Source organism: Lissotriton helveticus, chromosome 4_1, assembly GCF_964261635.1.
Source record: "Lissotriton helveticus chromosome 4_1, aLisHel1.1, whole genome shotgun sequence".
Lineage (NCBI taxonomy): Eukaryota > Metazoa > Chordata > Amphibia > Caudata > Salamandridae > Lissotriton > Lissotriton helveticus.
The window spans coordinates 1,455,315,713-1,455,339,139 of NC_136063.1; the positions used below are offsets into that span (position 1 = coordinate 1,455,315,713).

Sequence of the window (23,427 nt, forward strand, 5' to 3'; positions counted from 1 at the left end):
TAAGTGTAGGCAAAGGAATGGGGCATATTTAACGAACTGAGGTTCTGGGGCTATGAACTTACCAGCTTGGTTTTTAACTAATTGAAGTCACTGCAGCAGAGATTCATTTATGCTTTAGTAGAAGGCATTACAGCAGTTTAATATGGAATTGACCAGTGCAGAAATGGCCTCTCTTCTAGCTTCAGGAGTAGGACACTGTTACATTTATGAAAAGAACATGAGGGAATGAATGCAGAGACTTGAGAATTCATTCTTATAATGGAGTCTACCTTGACTCCCACACTGTTAACACTGCAGCTTTTAGCTGGGAATACTAAAGTGGGCCAGATCTGGCAGTGATCATAAGGTGGATAACCTCCAACAATCCTAACTTCAGACATTTTTCGTCCATCCACTCCTCTGTTTTACCGGGACAGTCTTTCACGGTCACAGGGATTGACAGAGCAATGTTAAACCAAAAATATCAGCGTAGTGTCATCTACATAGGTGCAGAATTTTAGAATTGAATTCCAAAGCTCTTTATCAGTGCAGTTAAAGGTTGAAAATAAATGTTAAAATTGGGGTGAAAGTACAGAACCTCGCGTGGGGGTGACACCAGTGACCACATGTTGGAGGGATGCTAGGCATTGGCCTGAGCAGTTTTCTTGGGTCTATATTTCATTAAGGAGGGGAACCATTCTGTGACTTTACCAAACAATACACAGAAAACGAGTGATAAGAGGTAAGAATATTATACTCAACACTGTCAAAGGCAGCCAAGAGGTCGAGCAAAATCACCACACTGCCACAGTCTCTATCAGCTACAATGCAGAGGTAACAGGTAGTAAACGTCTGCAATTTTGGCTGATTTTTTGGGGCAGAATATTGCATGGTCATCTTCAAATATTGGTTTTTCTTTTAAGTAAGCATACAGTTGAGAGGTCACAAAACGTTTAATAGCTTGGTGACAACCGGGGGAAGGGTGATGGGTCTGCCATCAGATAGAACTTTGGGATGTGTGGTAGATCGGCAATAAGATAGAACTTGGAGGTCCAGTTTAGGGCGTTATAGAAGCCTTACCATGTCCGGTTTCAGTTCAACTTTCACAAATCAGGATGATAGGTAAAGAATGATGAGCCCAGATAGCATTTTGGTCTCTTTTTGCAAAGAATCTCAATAGGGGTTGGATCCAAAGAGGAGCACGATTTACGCTTCAATATTATTCGGTCTAAGTTGTTGTAGAAATGTTATGAGAAGGTAGGGGAGCTAGGGAGCTGAGAGGAAGCCAGCGCACTGCCCAAGCACTGTGACTACAGATGGAGCGGAGCAGGGATTATCTGACAGGTGGGAGACTGGTCGCGAAGCAATACCAAGAACACGGACTGCCACAGTGGCGTGAATGAGCAATCTGCTACCTTTGCAGTGATGAGGTTGGATCAAGGTGGTACCCCAGGCTGCTACCTGTTACTGTCATCTATTGTTTCTGGGATTGCTTACCGGAAAAGGAGGTGTACAAGTGGGAGTACGATGGATGCCTTCCGGAGCAGGCTGAGAAAGATGACATGGGAGAGGGGCAGAATCCCAAAGCGATGCCAGTGACGCTTAAACCTTGTTATGGAGCCGAGGAACCGAAAGAAACGCGGGATGGCAGGAGATTTTGCTGCATTCCCCGAGGGTTGGGAAAAGCCCCAGACACTGACTGTACAGACAATAAAGTCTCATGCAGGCAGCCTGCTGGGGACATCAGATTCTGCCAGAGAAGAAGTAGAAGAGAAATTGAAACAAGCAGCACAGCCTAATCCCCAGCCTGTGAAACAAACAACTAGCAGTGTCAGGACTGGCACCGGCAGATGTTTGACGATGATCAGCAAAGAGATGAGCAAAGAAGCTACAGGTACTAATGAGCCTGTGCGGAGATCTACTAGGCGGTGAGCAGCGCTGCAAGCATGTTAGGCTGGTTTGGCTCCAGGTCTTATTGTTACTGAAGGGGATGCTTAAGTAGAACGAGTGTGTGCACAACAAGGGTAAAAATGACGGTAAAAGGCAATTGGTCACAGAAAATGAACAAGATACTGAAATGGATAAAGAGTGGGTTGCAAGATGGAGAGATCCCAAGGGTAAGTAATAAAAATAAGACTCCCTTTCTTTGAGGTAGCTGTTCAATGCATGAGGGGCTGAGGTGTTGCAACCCACTGCGGAACTTTAAAGCAACCTACACCAAATTGTTGCATTGCTGTGAACAAACTGTGAAAATGTGCGAGTCCTCCTGTTCCAAACACAATCTCTTGATTCACTATTTAGAGGGAAACACGAGGAGAGTACAGAGAATGGCTGACCAAAGATGCATGCTATCAACGTATCCCTCTGTGCACATAACTAGAATAGACATATCACAATTCGGCAAGTAAGAGATGAGAGGTCTTCAGACAATCTGAATGAGGATGCGACTAAAAACTAAGAAGTTACAGAATCTGCAGAAACAATGGCAAGTCAGGATCAAGACTGGGTTTTGACATACTCTGATCCACTCATCGCCATAGTCCCCTCTCCTACCATTTTACCACTTAGAAACAGAACATAAATTGACATGCGGTAAGAGCATGGAAGCAAAAGAACTACAAATAATACAAATATTTCACATGATGCAGACCTACCTCTTGCTGTGTGTGTGTGTGTGTGTGTGTGTCTCTCCAGTGAAATTGTAAAAAACAAGGCTGTGCTAGAACATAAGAAGAAATCCAAACAAGTTTTACTAGTACCAGGAAATCCGCTCAAGAACTCCCTTCAATCTCTCGTACAACTGGACACTAACTGGAGGGGGAACCAAGAGGACAAAGTGGCTCAAGCAGAAATACATAGCTCCAGCTGTCAATGTCCAATGAGAGCCAAGTGACAACAAGAACTTAGAATCTGAATCCAATGAAACCAAACTCTCTCGTGGAATGATAAATTGAACAATTACTCGTACTTAATCTCAGAGACCAATGTCTCTGCAGAAGGCATCTCTTCTGTAATTCCTACTGTGCTTTCAGCTATCCACGGGATCTTCAAGCAGATTCCCATTACTTTAAGCAAGGTTTTATTGCCACTATTATAACTCGTTGTGAACTTCAAAACACTGGAACGATCCAGAACCCCCTTGCTTGGAATACTGGTGCTCACTGGTGTGCACTACATAAAAAACGTAAAATGCAATCTATAATTCCAAGTGAGGTAATGGCAGGTACAAGCGTTTGATAATCAAGGAGTTATTTGCAGAATGGCTGAACTTAAACAGAATATTTTGAATGTCTATTTGCGTTCATGGTTGCAGTAGCAGCTGCTACTGGACAGGGTGGTGGGGTAAGGCGGGAGATTAAGAAAAAAAACACTTACTTGGGAATGGCTGCCTCTCCCTGTCTTCTTCCTGTTTCCAGTCCTGGCAGAAGGAAGCAGCAGGAAGCACCGGGCTTCCAGGCTTTCCTAAGCCAATCACAACGCTGGAATGCAGCGTTGTGATTGGTCTGAACACCATGGTTCGGCGCTCAGACGAGAACAGAGAGCCTAATAATGTTACCCACCAGGCTGTGCATTACAGCCTGGTGGAGAACATGCAAAGGGCGCATGAACTGTTTGGCCGGGCCAAGAGGGCCGGCCAAACAGTCACGCGCACTTAGGCAGTGCAAACCACTCCTCCCCTGCTCTGGCCAGCCCCGCCCTGCATGAAACAGAGCCACTGACTGCAATATGAAAAATAAAATGATAATAACGATGCGTTATTGTAATTTCATTTTTCCTTTTGAGCAGTGGCGAGACGCTCCTACGCCTTAGGGGAGCAGCAGCCACGGCATGGTTGTTTAGGGTCTTAGGCTTTAATCCGAACTGCGCAGTACTGTATAATAAGATGTAATTATAGACGGTAGAACAGTTTTCTACTTTCTCAAACCCAAATAGTAAATAATAAATAATGGCTGACGAAGTTCTACATATTCTCCAAACGAAGCCATTCCAACAGTCTACCGTGTGCACAGCTCTGCACTAGTCCCACAGGCAAATAAAGCAAATCCAGAAAACGGGCGAAAATCGAACCTCTGAGTGCCATCCAGCAAGAAATGCAACACAAAAGCCAACAAAATATCAAAAAATGTTAAATTACTGTATAGAATTGTCACAAATGGGAAGATAACATGTAGCAGTTCTCCTTCCTCTCTGAACCAATCTTACACGGACACAAAACACCTACTAGGAATTGTTTGCTATGTTCAGGGCCACTGAAATTCTGGAACAGGGCAGGGCAAAACTATGCAGCAGTGTTGAATACATTATTTGGCAATAAAAAGCAAATTATGCGGCGTAATGCACCACATTTTGCGGTAGTTCTGATTATTTTGACATTTTCACACAAAAGATCTGGGCAAATGTGTCACCAAATTAGTACCAACTGAAACTCAAATACAGAAAAAGGAACTGAAAGGCGATCAGCCAACCTTCGTAATTGGCCTTTCATCCATGCAACACACGTTACTACATCTTTAGTAACTCAGCAAGAAACAATTATTTGTCACAATCTGCAAATTATTCAATTATTAAGCAGGTGATGAAGTATGTGATACATGCATCAAATCCATAATACAGAAAACGGCAAGGCTGCAAAAATTGTACATTTCTAATGGCCCTGACTAGGTTACATGCCTCCAGGCGATGGACACCAGTCACTCACATATATCATAAATAAAAAACAAAGTAACAAAGCCACACAATTCTCATAAATAGAACACGCTCGACAAGAGGCCCACAGTTTGGTTGTGTGAAACAATGAACCCAATATGGGGCCTTTACTGCTCAGTTTAGACCAAATATGCAATTAGGGTTTTATGGTTATCGCAGACAATCTACTAAATATCAGCCTGATATCAAGGTATCGTCCCCCCACCCGCACCCATCATTTTCGAAACAGCTGCATACGGAAACCCACATTCAGAACCTAAGAGCATCCTGCACACTACATCAACCAATCCAGCGTCCCCTCAATACCTCAAGCAGCCAAGGTTTCAACCAATATTTTTTCACATAAAGAGGCTGTTGATAGAATGATCAAAATATGAGATTCATATTTTATGCGCATCGCTAACAGGCACGTGCACATTTTTCACAGGTTAAACATGATCTGCAGGAAATATGACAGCAGATAAAGACTTAATCGTTCCAAAAATTGACTATTACAAGAACATATCTGTATCTCATTAGGAATACATAGCTGGAAGACGAGGCAGTGACAGAGGTCAATATGAAAGTCCTGCTCATAAATCACGACAGTGTTGCCGAATAAAAGAGGCCGCTCGCCTGCGGTCTTACACAGCGCTCAGGCTTGCAATCTACACTCGTTTAATGGATGGTGAACAAGAGGTGAATTTGGTCGGCTTGGATCAAAGAAATTTCAGACCAGCCTCTGCATTGTAAAAGTCACTAGCTGAATATTAAAACAAATAATATATATATATATATATATATATATATATATATATATATATATATATATATATATATATATATATATATATATATATATATATATATATATATATATATATATATATATACACACACACACATATATATATATATATATATATACACACATATAATATATATATATATATTTATGTGTGTCTATATATATATATATATATATTTATATTTATGTGTGTTTATATATGTATAGACACACACACATATATAGATAATGAAAATACCAAAATGTAAAGTAACATCATAGTTAGGTTTGTCAGTAACAACATTTACTTTTTGACCAAAAAAACTCAGAAATTCATTAGTTCTAGTTAGCGGGGCCATAACTTTCAACCCCGCAGTGTACGTTGAGTTGACCTTGGTTTTTACATACATATACATTTAAAACCTAGAAAAATATCACACAAAAAAACCAACAAGTGAAAAAGTGAAGGGTGGATTTCGTGACTAAATCTGACTGACTGGTAATTACTCAGGTCCAAAACATTCTCAAATACAAGCTCCTGGAGCAGCTACTTAGGAAATGCATACTCACTCAGTGCGTAAAGCGAAATAATTATTCCAGCCAGACAAAAGCCCTCGAAGAACCTCAGAGTGCTGAACATGGTCACGTTAACAGACAGAGCCACGGAAAGTCCAAAGATTAGATTAAATATAATGGAGAAGAGAAGCACCAGCCTTCGGCCGAACCTGAAAAAAAAGATTGGGGAGGAAAGTATTTAATGAAATTTGCATGTAAGCATTGGTTTCAAAGTATGTAAATATTTCTAACAAATATGTGAACATCAGTTATTAGCAGGGGCACTGGAATTATGCGGCAAAGGAGTACAAAATGCTGCATCGTTTATTAAATGCAAAGTACGCAGGATAATGCGCCACATTTTCTGATAGAACTGTTTCATTATTTTGTGATTTATAGGTCTCACTTAGGCAGCGCTTGCGCTGTCTTTTGGATACTTGCAGTATCTAGGATATGTGCTTTTTACTGTGCTTTAGAAATGCTGGCTCTTAGTAGTCCCTCCTTGTGGCATTGTGTATCTCCTATGAGGACTGCGCCTCTTACATGTGTTCTTACTGTTCAGGTTAATTATACTAAAAATAACTCGTTAGTTGACCTGCCTCTTTGCTCATTAACTATTCTGCTTACTAGTGCAATGAAATTTCGGTCGCTTCATTTGCTTGCCGTCTCTTTATCTCCCCCTCACCCGTCCCACAACACTGCTTCGTAGGGACATGAACACCCCTGCCTCACCCTCACCTCTCCCACAATACTGCTCGCAGGCCCCCACCACCCATCGGAGGTCGCTGCTCCTTTTTCTTTTACTTAATTTACCTTTAATTTACAATACCATGCCTCACAAGTAATCTCCCTGCAGGCGCGCAACACCCATTGGGCTCACGGGGCTTCAGCCCCACCCCCGTCGTGTGTGTCAGCCCGGGCTGACACAGCTTTGCAGGCTGGCGGCTATCTAATTGCTGCCGCACCCAATTACTAACAGGTTTTTAAAAGACCATTTACGTAGAAATTAAGCGTTTGGTGTGTTTTCGCCTCTTCTTTCAGTCAGTTTGTCTATGGTTGGAAGGTTTAGCCCCCCCCGAAATATTTTTCAGCCACCCCCCCGAATTTGGCTCTAGTTGCCCGCCTGTCTCCCTGTGCTGTCTCTATCCACCCCTCACCCCTCTGAGATCGCTGCTTGTTGGCCCCCAAAACCCCTCCGAGATCGCTGCTTTTTTAATTTAAATTTGTAGAATTATATAGCTTGAGCATGGGGGAGATTTAGTGATTTGCCCGGATTCACAGGAAGTTAAGCTGATGCCGAGTCTCGAACACTGATTCTCAGGTCCCGAGTCGGCAGCTCTGATGCACTTCGCCCACGGTATATAACTCTACACAAGTCTGTTAATATTTTTCTGGGTTACATATTACCCCTTCTTATTAATTTTACATTTTTTTGGAGGCTGTGTTTCTCTAGGAAACTAGAATTAGGCATGCTTGTTTTAATTCGCACACTTCCCTAGACATCGCATTTTTCTCAGGATTGGCGGTGCTTTGGGCTCTGTTGTTTTGTGGGGGTTTGCGCATGTTTTGTTCAAAGCGTCTCTCCGGGACCATTATTGCCAGAGACATGCTTGATGTCTATTTCTCACCTCAATACCACTGAGGCTAATTATCTGTACTTCTCCTTCCTGTTCCAATATGTTGCCCAATCTCACATAGCCAGAATGAACCACTTTAACATCACTTCACTTCCGGGTCGTACGAGCACTTTCAGCATGTCCACCACACAAATGCCGCGTTCTTGGCCACTGCCTCTGGGACCGCAGAGAACTCCAGGCTACTAACTTTGCTGACACACTCTTATCATTTCTGTTACAATGCCAATAGCTCTAACTTTCAAAAACGAGAGACCGATTGCAAATGCTTATTACACATGCTGACAGTCTGAACAAAGATTTCACCTTATTATTCCTAGTTCAACACCGAAATGCAGCAATATGCAACTGAAAGGTGGATAGTCAACACTCACGAAGTGGCTTCCGCTGCACAGCAATGCATTGTTGACGCATTTTTATTAATTGTGATCCATTTGAGATAGAAACTACTTTTTTTCTTAAAATCAGCAAATTACGTAGCAGATGGTGGATTATGTGATAAATGCAGCAAATCCATAACTTTGCGAAAAATGTAACAGCTGCAGAATAACATAAATCAGTGACCCTGGTCATATAACCCTACAGGTGGTTCAAAACACTGCAGCCCGCCTGGTTACCAACGCCCCTCGTCGCACCCACTCCCTCCCTCTCCTACACAAACTTCACTGGCTTCCCATTCGTAAATGTATTTATTTCAAAATTTGTTGTATAGTTTTTAAAGGCCTCCATCAGCTTGGACCCACATATTTATCCAACAAACTGACCACATATATTCCCTCGCGCAGGCTCCGCTCGGAAGGCAAAGGCCTCTTGGTCATCCCCCGCTTTAAGAAAACCAAGTGGGGAGGGAAAGCTTTCTCTCACCTGGCGCCCAAATTGTGGAATCAGCTACCTGAGGCACTACGCCTTACCCACGACTACCTCAGTTTTAAGAAGAAATTGAAGACATTTCTGTTTTAAATACCATGAGCTTATATTTCTATGTCCACAGCGCGGAGATACCCCATGTGGGGCGATTCAGGCGCTTTATAAATCATCTAATAATAATGATAGAAACAAGTCAGGAAATTTAACAAACATGTGTACATAATCTTGAGTCGTAGACCTGTCCCACTGATGTTAGTAAGCTTTAAAAGAAGCTTCATAAATTGTCAACAGACAGAGTAGCTACATTATTACATAAACACTGAAGCTTGACATTGGGGGTAGAGTTAAAAAAACACAGTAAAGGACACAGGCTCCAATCGAAATTGAGTGCCTTATTATGAGTCTGGCGGTCCACGGATCGCCAGACTCGCGGCGGCGATGCGGGCGTTCTAACGACCGCCCTATTACGATCAGAGATCCCTGGCACTGTGGCGGCAGTCTAGAGGATAGATATTAGCATTTATTAGCTTCTTAAATACAACTGCATAGGACTTCTCCAGTAGATATTGCAGCAGATAATGAATTCTCCCTACAAATAAAAAATGCAACAGTTTATCCTTTACAAATTATAGCAGGTCATTTCTCTGGTAAATATTACACAGAAAACCAACTGGCAGACAATGATTTCCCATTTCAAAATGCAGTACAGAGGCTTATTCCCTCCACAGATTAGAGTAGAGTATGACTGTCCCTGTAAAGACCATTAAAACCAATGATTTGGCCTGTATGGATTTCAGGTAGATACTAATGGTTTCTGTACACATTACAACATGTACTTGCTGTACAGATGTGATGCCTTGGTGGTCACCCCTGTATTTTCGACAGTGGATAACAATTTTCCTATTCAGAACACTCCATAATATTGATTGTAAATATTATATTACAGTAGGTTATTTCCTCTGTAGAAATTACAGCAGACATTAATTTTCACTGTACGGTTAATTATTACAGAGGAAGATGATCCATTTGCAAATTGCAGAGTATAATGTTTCCCTGTGTATAGGACATAGCAAATGACCATTTCTCCAGCATACTTTCCTGTGGCCGGTGATACCTTTAGCATGTATAATGCATCAAAGTACAATATTTTACAATGTGCTGTTTACATCACACAATGGATACAAGTCAAGGCTAGTGGCTTGCTATATCATTTTCGTCCGTAATGCTACTCTTCAAACCACTGAAGTATATAAAAAGTGATTGGTGGAATGCTTGAATCTGATCCACTGGTAATTACTCTGGGCCACGACCTCTACTGTCGTTATTTTTGCACACTATGCAATCTCAGTTCGGACATAGCCATGGGCAAACTAGTCTTGACCTTGCTCAAGTAGGAAAAGATTAGCTCAAACTGCCAGGCAAGGTCTTTCTTCAACTGCAACACAAGCAACCAAGCCTGGTTTCACCCCCAGTTGGGGCTCTTCAGTCCGGTGTAGCTTGGTTCCAGTAGCACGGTGAGTACTCCAACCATCACCTTGCTTTTTCTGCAGTTAACCCCATAAGTGTGACAGGTTTGCGCAAACATGGGTCCCGTGCTCACTGTCCCATATGTCTTAAACGGTTTGATGATGTTAAAACGCATTCTGTTGCAAACCATGCCTTTACCACGCATATGTTAGAAAGCAAATGCCTTTACCACGCATAACCTTTACCATGAATTTGCCTTTACCACGCATACCGATACAACTAATGTCATTGCAAAAGCAGGACTGTTAAACACATATTTGTGGTAAAGGCGACCCCTGCCCTATTCATTAGTTGGTTGCATGCCTAGATGTCTCTAGTGCTTGCTACATGGTTTTGGGGGTTGGATGAAGGTGTTTGTCCAATATCATCCAAAGACAAGTTCTATTTTTTATCCACACCTAGATTTCAGACATTTTCAAAAGGTTGAAGTGATTATACGCCATTAGAAGCACTTATCTATCTAAAGGTTTGCAAATCTACATTCTCACATACTCTAGTACATGTTAAACAAGCTTTATTCAACTGTGAGCAGCAGACCTTGTTCTGCTTTAATGTTGGGCTGGGAGCTGCATCCATTTACTTTTTTTTTTTACATCCGGTTCAGTACAGTTTTTAGTACAGCTTTGCTCAAGCAAGGTTTTTGCAAGTGTTTGCGCCATTTCATGTATGTGTTCATGTCTTTCTTTTATTATATCTACTCTGTAATATCCACCAACCTGTAGCTACAGGATTTCATTGGACGTTCTCCTCTGGGACTCTAATTGGCTGAGATCCTCACATCTGCCTTGCACTTTCATTTCTCTCATGGTTTCTAATTCAGGCATCCACTGCCATTGGATGAATACAGACTATAATGGAGGTATTTGGCCTTGATTGGGTTTAATTGCACCATTGCAGCTGTACCGTGCGTTACCCTTCCCTAGCTTGTGTACTGCACAACAGTGACCAGGTAGGATTAACAGGGGTATTTAGAGCCTAGATAATTATCAGTATCCTCTCGATCCTACCTTAAGGTGGACCTGAGACGTGTATGTTACTGTTTGGTGGACTCTCGTGAATAATGATCGGTACTGAGCTGGAGATTAGATCTAGAAATTCCACCAACTCTCTTCATCACAAAACCTAAGCAAAAGGGGGCCTTTGCCCACTGGCTCTTTGAAACTCAGTACCCTTTATTACAAACTCGGTACCCTCTACTAGAAACTCCTGCTAGCTCTCTGGTCCACCAAGAACACAAGCTGACTAAGGCTCTGGATACTCTTACTCCATTTCCACCTGGTAGCAGTGCCCCTAGAAGATGAAAACATGGTGTGCTGATCGTCTCCGTCAATTGAAATGTCCAGATAAGCATCTAAAACAAGGTATTTATCAATGGAGCATCAATCAAAGAGGATGTTTTATAAAGATATAATTGTTACAGTTCTTTTTTTGCTATGGTTTAAAGAGTAACAACAACAAGGTGATGGCTGGAATGCTTGAAATAATCTCAGCCACTGGCAATAGCACTAGCATCATTGCAGTCCATTGTTGTTCACTTACCATGTCACTCAAGACAAAGGCCTGCCTTGTGCAAACAGTACTACAGTCTGCCCTCAACTGTCAGCCGTAATCCCTTTTGAAAAGGGACCACAAGCAATCTCCACAATGTTTCGCTCTACTTGGGGCTCGTCAGTAAGGTGTAGTTTAAGTCGGGGAAACAGCCATTACAATGCAGCCGATTCCATGCATTGCCTTTGCCATACAGGCGTTACAATGCATGCTCCGTTACCATGCATAGCCTTTATCATTCATGCCTTTAAAATGATTTACAATTGTAAATGTAACATTTTGCTCGCATCTATGTACAATTTTGTTTAGCTCAGCATGCTAGTCTCCCTTACCCTCTCTTCAACGTCCCCTTAATTTGTTTCCTCCTCCTCTACTGTGAAGCGCTCTGATACCCCTCGGGGTCTTGTTTGTGCTATACAAAACTTTATATAAATAAATAAGTATGGTAAAAGTATATGTGTTGTAAGGGTGGTGGAGGCTATTGGTGTCGTTGGAGGAAACGGAAATCCCCGTCTGATTCCTCTTTACGACGTGCGCCATGTCTCAAATGGGCTGGAGAGGAGGTGATGTCAGAGAGGTAAGGGGGATTGGGCCTGGGGGTTACAAATGTATTTTTGGGTGTGGGGGTGTGGCGGGGGAGTCGCCCAGGGGACTGCCTTTAGGGCTTAGAGCAGGGGAGAGGTGGGTTTTAGAAGGTCTGGGGGCCGGGGGAATCGCGCAGGAGTCTGCATTTTGGGTTCAGGGGAGGGGTAGTTTTTAGAAGGACTGGGGTCCAGGGGGTAGGGGGTAGGGGTCGCACAGGGGTCCGCATTTAGGGCTCAGGGGAGGGGAATTTTTTAGAAGGGCTGGAGGCCAGGAGGGGGGGGGCTTCTAGTGCTCTCACGGCAGGGGAGAGTTTTTTTTTTTTAATAACTGAGAGCAGTGGGGGGCCAAGGGACTGGTTTTAGGATTCAGAGATAAACAGAAGCATCTGAAATAAGATAATGGGCTGTGTGAGACAGGAGAGACAGACCTCTGCTTGCCTGACTCCATCTGGAAGCCTGGTCCAGGGCTTTGCAGCAGGGAAGATGAAATTCTATTCTCTGGTTTAGCTCTTCTAAAAGACGGCCCTGCTAGGAGGAAAGTAGCACCCGCAAAAATGAAATAACACCACTCTGAACCAGACTGCAACCTTCCTTAGGAGATTAAAGGGCATTTTTGAAAAAACACTGGATCAGGCAGTTCTGATAGGGCAATTGTGAAGTTTTAATAAAAACAAAAATCAACTATTTCCTCATATTCAAACCTTCGCCAATAGTGTTGCTCCCCCATGAAACGTTTTAAAACAAGGGATGAAACTGTGCTTTTAAATCATAATTTATTTTATAAAGTTTTACACAGCGCAAACCAGATCCCGAGGGATATCAGAGCGCTTTACAAAAGGATGAACGGGAGAGTACTACTCCAGTAAAGGATGCCAAACAGTTGTAGTCACAAAAATCACATACTAATGATACACCGCGAGAAGCGAGGGAGAATACAGAGCCAATAAACAATGTCATAAAGAAATACCAAACAGTTACAGTCAAGTTGCAAGTATCTAATACGCACACTCAGTAGCCTGTTGGACAATTCCTTGGGGAAGACAGATCTTATAGGCTCAGACACTAAAGCTACTGCTCATAATACATGGTGCTGGCAGGATCTGACAGCAGACACCTCCCTAAGGTGACACCAATTATACAAGCTTTGATCTTCAACTGGAGCGCTCTTGATAACGGCAATTATTATTAATATGGATGAAACGACTCCTCATGAAACAACAACCATTGCAACAAGTGCCATCTTTCATTAGGACGATTCTATCGGTCATTTATACCTTTTTAACCTAGAATATTTGGTTGGATCTGAACAGTTCCAGAGACTTTGCTTTTACGTTTCTAACTCATTGGTGCGACTTGGGGACCAGGAACTAGGAACGACAACCAGCTTGGATTTTTTGGGTGTGCTGATTCATAGATTAAGGCAGGAGTCCAACAGAAGGACATTTACCAAGTGGTGTGACATTTTTGACCATGATGATTAATGATGAAAATTGTTACAGACTGATGTATATATACTATACACAAAGGCCAACTGCTGTGGGTCACATATTTAAAGGAGGAGACTGAGTGAGGCAGGTGTCACTTCTTTGCAGGTATGTGTAAAATAATAAAATGAAGAGACCAGTGGCCTTTATACTGGAAAACACAAATGAATGAAGTGGAGGCTTGAGACGTTGCCGGGCTGCTTCAACCATTGCACAAGTGTACCTGTATCCAGAGGAAATGCAGGTTAAGAAAAAAATGCCTTTTGAGTAGAAATTATCAGGCCTGTAAGGAGCACATTGGCAGAGATGTATCTTGAAGCCACTCCTAAAACCAGAACGAATTATGCAACACTTATGATACATAAATTTAAGAAAAAGTGTGCAATGAGCAAAAACACATATACCCAAACCCTACAAATGGGGCCATTTTGCAAATGTGTGCAAAATGCATGACACTACGCAGAACACAGTTCAATTGTATGCAGTGTAGGATACGGTGACAATAGGTAAAGCACTATGTAGGTGCAAACAGTGAAAATACCACACAGAATACACATTGTACATTATGGGCGGGTTGATCTTGACTGTGTTCACATTTTAAGGAGAATAAAACCTCATAAAGCCATAGAATAGTTTTTATTTTAGAGAGGAGTCAAATTTGTATGATGAGATGTTTACGTGAATTGGGGGAAAAAAACAATGATTGTTAAGAAGAATGGGCGGACCGCATAGTTATCCTTTTCATCTGGTTTTAGCTTTGGTGGAATTTTAGTTCGTGTACTAAACATTATCTATGCCATCTTGCAGACTCACGTATGAGCATACACGACAGCCATTTTAGGTACCATGGTCTCCCTGTTCACGATCGCCCCGTCAGCACACTTCCCTGACCTTGCAAGCCTTCCCCGCGCACCCTGGCTGCCCCCGCACTCACATGCACAAGTCATGAACCCTCCCCTCCCATGACTCTGTCTCAGGGAATCACACCCCGCGCCTGACCAACACCTCCTTTCCGTCCATGAATACCCCTCCTTTGATGACCCCTTCCTCTGAGCCCGACTGCCTGTACGAACCGCTGGTCATCCCTTAGCCCGAGGATACAGTTTATTGCCCATTACTGTATGCACTCGCCTTTCCTGAAAGGAGCCACTATTGATCACGACCTCCCCATCCCCTGAGATTCAATCAGGCGCACACATTCCAAAGGAATCGGCAGAACACTCAGCTGCGTGATAGCCCCTCCCAATCATATGAGGGGAAAGGGCCCCTACTGTTGTCATGTGTTGGAAGGGGCCGGAACTGGGGGGGTGCCGGTGATGTCGTTCTCATACTTCACAATGTCCCTGTTGTAATAAAGGACGTTCACATGTCTTAAACCAGTGTATAAAAGACCAGGTCTCAGAGAGGTTGAGAGAGCACCTCGAGACGATACCTTGTTGTCCGATCTGATGTGTTCTACTCCGTCGGAATAAAACTTGTTTCCTGTCTTCCTGTCTCCAGCGCCTGCCTCTTTATTGAATAACTTCGTATGGTATTAGAGGCGTTTTACGCCGGGCAAATTTAACTTGGGAAACATCTACTGAAATCGCCTGACCATTTTGAATTGATCTTTATCAATTGGCGTCCCAAACGCGGGGCCCATCAGCGACACGTGGATCCAGTGGGAGAGGTCCCGACGACAGAGTGAACAACTGCAACGATCGGAAGAGCTCCTGTCCGATAGACCCTCGTCTGACAGCCGATCATCTGAACTTCACCGATTCCGAGCAGACCTCTCCAGAGTGATCTACGGTCCTGACTGGGAACCACCAGGAGTGCCGCGATAGCAACAAGAAAATAGAGGACAATCGGGCGCTGGAAGCGGAAGACGAGAAACTGTCCATACGGTCCGGGTAAGGTCGTGACATACGACAAATTGCGAAATTGATTGATTGATTGTTTGAAAATACTAGTATTACTTATTGACTGTTTCTGAGAAATTCTCTATTTGCAAACAAGCACAGAATCGCCATACTCTGTTTAGTCTTTGCAGATAGTGAAGGGTAGGCAACGCAAACCTTTAACACGTCGTGCCACCTTTTCTCCTCATTGATTGATTGATTGAATCGAGCATTGAATTGTTCGAAGTTGGTTCTCTTAAGGATTTTCTCTGCCTGCAAACGGGGAAGAATAGGAATATTCTCTCTCCCTTTGCAGATAGTGAAGGGTAGGCAACGCAAGCCTTTAACACGTCGTGCCTATTTCATTCCTCATTGATTGATTGTTTGTCCAAACATTGACTGTTTGGAATTGGTTCTTTCTGGAGGTATTCTCTGTTTGCAAATAGCGTAGAATAGAATATTCTGTCCAGTCTTTGCAAATAGTGAAAAGATAGGTAGTGCAGGCTTTTGCCCCCCATTGTAATCCGTCATGCCTATCTTCTCCCCATTGGTTCATAGTTGGGTCAACCCGGACCGCTTATTAGAGATGAACCATCCAGCTCCACTGGAAGGCACCTCTAATAAGGACATGTTTACTAAGCAAGGACTAGTCGCTATAGCTTATAGTAAGTTATGGCATAAATATACAAAAAAGGATCCTAAAAGTCAGTGGCCACTGATAGGTTCTTTTGATGAAAATAAAATAAAAACACTAGAAGCAGCTGTCAAAATAAATAAGGTAACGCCCACTATGCTTGATAGTATTGGCATGTGGCGCAAAGAAGCAGAACATCGCAGGAAAAGAGAGGAAGCGAAAATAGTGAAAGAGTTACGAAAAGCCGCCCATCTGGCCGCAAAAGAACTAGATGAAGAAATAAGAAGAAGAGAGGAAGTTAAACAAACGCAAGAATCAGGACTGGCAGGCCAATGCCCTGTCAGGACCGCCTCTGCGCTCTACCCGGAGATACCCTCCAAACAGCGGGCAAATGACGAGTTACTGCTCGGTCCTCCAATTATCTACATGCCTCCTCCTTATGCTCCCAGCCAGCCTCTAGCACAACACTCACCAGTTCAAAGTGCAGGTGTGGGTGACCCTAGCGCTAGTGCCCCGGCTCTTACGGCCTTCGCACCAGCTGCATTGGTAACAACAGCAGATGAACATGAGACTAGCAGGCACCTAACAGCCAGACCAAATAGGCTGAGCAAAGATGAGCGGGATGGAATCGACAAGATAGCAAAAACATTGGTAGAACGGAAGGAGAGCGAAGAATATACGATGAATATGCACAATTCACATGCCGGTAGTCACAGACGGCATTTCATTTTACGGTTCAGCTACCACACCCTGAACGCATATGAGGTGTTGTATAGCTCCTATATATCCTTATATCGTGTTAAGTTAGCATAGGTACATTTGAGATTTAAACGCCATTTTTCCTTTCTTGCAACTTCTGCACACGACCCTTAATTGTTGACTTAACTTTCAACCTAGTGGTTTGCCGTGGTGTATGTGAGAATAATATGTTATTGCTCTGATATCAGTTTTGTTTAATAAACCATGTCTGCACGGAGAGTGCTGAAGTTTCAGGAGCAACACGATATGGTATTGTTATGAGGTCTGATCTCCACGCCTTCATAGTCATAACACAAGTGCAGCCTTTGCCAACTTGGGCTTGAGGCGGGATTGATATTGCTTTGCACGAGAATTGTTAACACACTTGATGCGGTGCACATGCAGAGAGAGCTGGTGTATGCTGATGTGATTCCTTCATGCTAGGACACTAAGGTATGGGCCCGCCCTAAAACAACCCAAAGAGACCTTCTTAGCTAATAATATAATATATGTGTTAGGGAGGGTGAGAAATAAGTGTTGTTAACTCTTATTCATTACAGCATGTTAACATGCTGTCACCATTCGCTTTTTATGTCTTAGTAACTATGCTGATAATTTTGCTACTGATAATAAGTATACTTGTATTATCTAAGATACTGCGCCTGAGAAGACGGCATTAGTAAATAAACATTTCAAATGCACATGTGTCTTCTTTACTCCATGTTCTGGTTTGTAATGATAATATAACGAAAGAGTGTTCATGAGTCCCACGTACCCTGAGGTACTGTAAGTTCATGTTCTGGTTTGTCTAAACATTGGGAGTTTGATATGTCCAATGAGACACTGTAGCTAGCTCGGTAAGGGGTGAGTTGGTTGCTAAGGTAAGTTTTGGGACACCCTAATTTGCCGAGGTTCCACTCCTCTGTGCACAGTTCTGTGTGAGTACAGAAACCCTGCAACATGGCGCCCAACGGTTTCGGTGGTCTTATATCATGACACTCGAGTAGTTTATCGTTCATGCCTTAACCCCTTCACATCCGTTTCCGGAAAACGGGGTGTCGGTGAAACCTACCTATTTTTTGAAATAGGTCTTTATTCAAGCTTGATTCTTTCTCAAACGGTTTCTTTGAATTACTACCCAGTTGTGCTACAAAGTATTCTTTGTGTGTTCTTGTTTCCAGTGTTGACATGGCGGCGGTGGCTATTGCGCAGCATAGTCGCGTAGCGGTACGCAACCATCTTCAGACGTACCAAGTCCCAGTAGATGGGATGGCTGTGATTTTCGTGGTATGTGCAGATCCGGCGTTTCCTTACGAGTTGTTTTACTCTTGGGTTACGTTTCCGGCTGTGGACGCTAATTCTGGTTTGTTCCACTCCTACACCGCCTCGGATGTCCCGGCTAAATATACGCCGTACAGGGCATTGGAAATACCTATTGATCATTGGCAGCATCGAGTTTGGTTTGATGGCGCCCTTCCCCACTCTTTGTCCGCTGCGAGGTTAGGTCCACTCTCAATTCCAGGTACAAATTGGCCTGCGTTGGGTGGCTTTACCCCGCACCCGAATCACGGGGCTTGTACCCTGGCAGAAATTCGCAGGCTACATGTTGTTTCCATTTCCGTGATTCGTGCTTTAGTGCAATACATCGGTCGACATCTTCCTGGTGGTCCCCAGGGGGGTGCGGCCGCTCCCATGGAACGAGGCGGAATGCGTCTCAATCCAGTGATGGTTAATTCGGTTTTTGGTGCGCGTCCTGTTGACAGCGATGACTTCCCATTCTGGCTAGCAGAGAAGTTTGATCAACTGGAGGCGGTTTTTCCGAATTCTACTCCTGCTGATAAACATAGAATGTTAACGATTACTCTACCAAAGGATATTACTCCTGAACTTGCTGATTGTGAAAGCTGGGGAAAAACTTTTGCGGCAGTTTATACGAGGTGCTTCGGCACCCCGTCTATGAATGCCCTGCCTGAAATCATTAGACGTGTTCAGAATGATCACGGTCCAGAGGCAGCGGTTGAATTGGGTATGCGCCTGTGTGGTTCATTTGAGATTGTAAGTGATCTCATTCTCTCCAATATTAAAGGAGATGCAGTTAACTTTCAGGTGTCGAATGCTTTGGCTGCTCTGCCCGATGCCGACAAACCCCGCCAGTTAGCAAAGATTGTGGTGGCCGCTTATAAGACAATTGGCCGCACAAGTAGAGGTCTGAAATATTTTCCAGTGAAGGATAAAAAACAACCTCAGGGACAATCTGCAGTGACAGATGTCCAGCCCAAGTCCAAAAAACAGAATTGGCCTAAGAAACAGACACAGGGGAAGCAGACTAGGCAAACTCAGGATTCTGTTCCTGCAATACAAGCTCCTGCGCCGGCAGACAGAGTTTATGATTTGCGCGATCGCGCGATGATTAAATCACCTGATCGTTTTCAGGGTTCTGATCAACGCTCTCCTCGTTCCTTTCAGGAAACATCGGCCCAGAAGACCGGTGGTGGAGGAGGGGGTGGACGTGGACGTGGTGGCCAGCAAGGACGTGGTCAGTCCCGCCAGACAGACGGCGCAGTGAAGCAGGAGGATTCTACGCCTAAGCGTCCGCAGTTTGCGAAGAAGAAGGTCGCGGCCTTAACAGCGCATAGATATGCCACAGATAGTGAGAACGCGGCTTCGGAATCTGACGTGGGCTCTGACCTTGCTGGACAGCGCGGCGGAGATTACCATAGTCAGAGAGGCGCTCCGTCCACTACTGAGGGTGACAGCGACTGAAGTTTTTGTTGTTATAGAAACAGCCGATACGAGATTGGCTCCCCCTGAAAGACTTTTTGAAATTGTCCTGTTAATTGAAGGTGACATACAGCGTACTGTCAGAGGGGTATTTTGGGAGAACCTTTCGTCTACGTACGACATTTTGCTTTCCGAGGCTGACTGGCCCCCACCTTTTGTGCTCGCAGCGCCGCGAGGGGAGGAGGTAATCCTTCCCAGTTTCGCGCACACTGTCTCAACTGAGCATGCGCAGCATTTTGCAGAAGAGTGGGCTCGTGCTCTTGCACCGGCTCTCTACCGCAACCAATGTGGTTGGGACAAATTGTCCCCATGCCACGAAATTCCTTTGCGGTCTGAGCCGCAGCCTCAGCCTCAATATCCCATACGGCGTGAAGCTAAAGCGGCCGTCGCAGAAATCCTTGAACAATTGGAATATCAGGGAGTTATTGAAACGTGTGTGTCACCAATGAATAATCCCCTTTTTACTGTGACCAAACCTGACGGATCATATCGTTTGGTATTGGATTACCGGCATTTGAACTCGCATTGCCGTAACTGTGCAGTACAGAATACTCACGGCTCTGCCCTAGTGGATAGTCTAGTGCGTAAGCGTTTCAAGACAACGCTTGACATTTCCAATGGGCTACAAAAATAGTCCTGGGGTCTTCACCTCCAGAATAGTCACACTATTGGAGGGAATCGATCCGGATGCATGTTCTTATGTGGATGATATATATCTCACAGACGACGAAATTTGGATGCATCTGTGTCGAGTGAATTCCATAATTTGTACCTTTGCAGACATGGGTTACAAATTTAATTTTGCAAAATCGCACATTGCAGAACACACAGTGTTGTTTTTGGGCTATGAGCTCAACAATGAAGGTAGAGGTTTGGCTCCTCACTTCTTAGAGAAGTGCGCACAATTGCGCGCTCCAACAACACTGAAAAAATTACAATCTTTACTGGGCTTTTTGAATTTCGGCAGAACTTACATTCCGGATTATGCCCAGCGTATCAAGCCTTTGTATGCTTTGATACAACCAACTTTCTCAAAATCATGCTGGCTGCCTGAGCATTCAGCCATTTTGCAATCCTTGCAGGCTGATCTGCTCGCTTCTGAATATTTACTGACTCGTGATAACCACACCAACCTGGTAATAAGAATAATTCCTGGGACGGTGGGTTTCACATACCTCACTTTTAATGAAGGTGACACAGTACCTATTGCTTACAAGTCACACTTGTACACTTCGGCTGAGATGCGGTTTCCCACAGTGGAAAAGGTTTTAACTGCTGTACAGATGGCTATTCTAAAGGAACGAGCACTGTCTCAGGGGAAACGCATGCTAGTGGTAACACCCTGTCCTCACTTGGAGGCAGTCACGAAAGCCAGTGTACCGAATTCAAAGGCTTTGCACCCTCGGTGGATTCAGTGGGCAGCGTCATTGTCATCCACGGATGTCATGTTTATTTTTGACGCTTCCTTACGGTCGCAGGAGTACTTGCAGTATGAATTCGTTCATCCGGCTCCTCTGGCTATGCGACCTTTGGAGGACTTCCATTGCATCATTTACACTGATGGGTCGGCGCAGGTTGCGCATGGCTCTAAACATGCCTACGTTTCCGCATGCGCCATTGTGGTCGGTGCTATGTTGAATGATGAGTTCGTTTCCAGGGAAGTGCACACGTTGCCCCTGGGCGATTGCACCGCACAATTGGCAGAGCTTCGTGCTCTCTTACTAGCTTTGGAGTACGCAGATCCAAGTGTTACTACTCTAATTGTAAGTGATTCTTACTACTGTGTCCAGTCTTACAATGAAAACTTGTTCTTTTGGATTCAAAATGATTTTCATGATTCCAAGGGTAGCACAATAAAACATAAAATGATCTGGGTTCGAGTGGCAGAGCTTAAGGCTATGTTGCCACTCGTTTATGTGATTCATACTCTCGGTCATCAGCGCGTAGGAGTTCACGCTGTTGGCAACTCGCTTGCTGATGAAGCAGCGAAATCAGCAGTATCTACATACTTAGTTGCAGCAGTTACTAGGTCTAAAACCAAGATTGATAGCGACATCTTGGCAGCGATTGCTGCCTCTGAGAAGGGAAGTAAACATCCTGCGGGATTCCCTTCGAAGTATAAATACCACTTAAGTCCCGAAAAGGTTCCTTTTGTGACAATTCCTGATGTTGGGGAACGGCTGATTCCCAACTCGGATCGCAGAACAGACTTGATTACAGCGGCTCATGAAGGTGTGGCGTCTGCGCATGCGGGCGTCTCAGCCACTGTAACGCAACTACAACAACGTTTCTGGTGGCGGGGACTGTACAAACAGACGCGTGAATATGTCCTTCTTTGTGACATATGCCAGCAGATTAAACCTTCAACTGCTACGCGTCCGCCACAGACTCAGTTGTACATTTCTAATAAACCACTAGGCTGTGTTTATTTAGATCACTGCGGTCCTTTTTCATCTGATACTGCGTATAAGTACATCTTAGTAGCAGTTGACTCATGCACACGCTTTGTGTGGGTATGGCCACATCGCAGCGCTGATTCACGGACTGTCATTAGAGATTTGCGTATCTTTATAGGGATTTTTGCCTGTGGTACCTTCCATTCGGATCAGGGTCCGGCTTTCGCCTCTAAGGCGTATAAGGATGCCATGACTTCGATGGGGGTCCAAGTCAAGTTTTCGTCTCCCTACAGACCTGAGGGTAATAGTGTAGTTGAACGAATGAACCGTGATTTAAAGCAATCTTTGACAGCCCGAGTTATAGGCACTGGCAGAAACTGGCTGGCTCACCTCTATGGCGTGCAGCGTGCTCTTAATAATCTCCCTAGAAGGTCTCTGGGTGGGCGGACCCCATACGAAATGCTCTTTGGCATCAAGATGTACGTCCCTGACCTTGACGGTCTAGACTCTGTGGTTCGCGCCACTTCCTTTGACGCAGATGAGCATTGCAATGTTTTACAGAATCTACAAAAGACCAGAGACAGTCTTGCAAAGGAACATTTGCCCTCCACATCGGATGATGCGTTGCAGATCCCGGTAGTTGGCTGGCTACCCCAAGTTGGAGAACTGGTTCGAGAGAAGATCGACAACAAGAAAGAGTTTGGTCCCTCCTATCGAGCTCCGGTCCCAGTGCTTGGAGTGAAGGGCACGAGAACAGTCATTTTACCACCACTTCCAGGTCGTAAGGAAAACAGGTTTATTTCTATTGACAATGTCAAGATACACAGAGTGGCCGATTCTTCTTAGTATGACACCAGCTGTTTCCTGTCCTTCCATTGTGAGAAATTCAATTATGCCCACTGCTTCGAATATTGAACCTGAAGTGGCCATCGAATTACCTGCTGTTTCCAGTCCATTATTAAATAATTTGCCCGGAACTAACGTTGATGAATTGGACTATACATACCCCACTGATTTGTCCATGCCTGACCTGCAAGCTCGTTTAGCCACGGAATCCAGATTTTCATTTGACTCTGCTTCCCTTGCCTCGAAAAAACACTCTCAAATTGCAGTATATGCTAGCCTGTTTAAAAAACATTTTTTGATACCTCCTTGGATATACATTTGGCTGGTCCTTTTTTCGGTTTACCTTTTTATGTCAATTGGTTTTGTGTTTTATTTTTTTCGGATTATGAATGGACACTATGTCGAGGAGAGAACTTGCATTACTCATTTAAATGGAACTTTGGCCCCACTTTCCTCTTCACATTCTACACACAGATTAAAAAGAGACTTGACTTTGGTTAA

The 23,427-nt window shown here is 44.0% G+C and overlaps 1 protein-coding gene across 1 annotated transcript in view; it reads right to left on the minus strand.

Annotated features, from left to right (window-relative positions):
- Positions 1 to 23,427, minus strand: part of SLC22A23 (solute carrier family 22 member 23) — a 610,381-nt gene that overhangs the window by 364,264 nt on the left and 222,690 nt on the right. Inside the window, exon 3 of the mRNA XM_078688041.1 lies at positions 6,023 to 6,177. Within this exon, the coding sequence (XP_078544167.1) occupies positions 6,023 to 6,177 (155 nt within the window). The remainder of the gene's footprint in view (positions 1 to 6,022; positions 6,178 to 23,427) is intronic.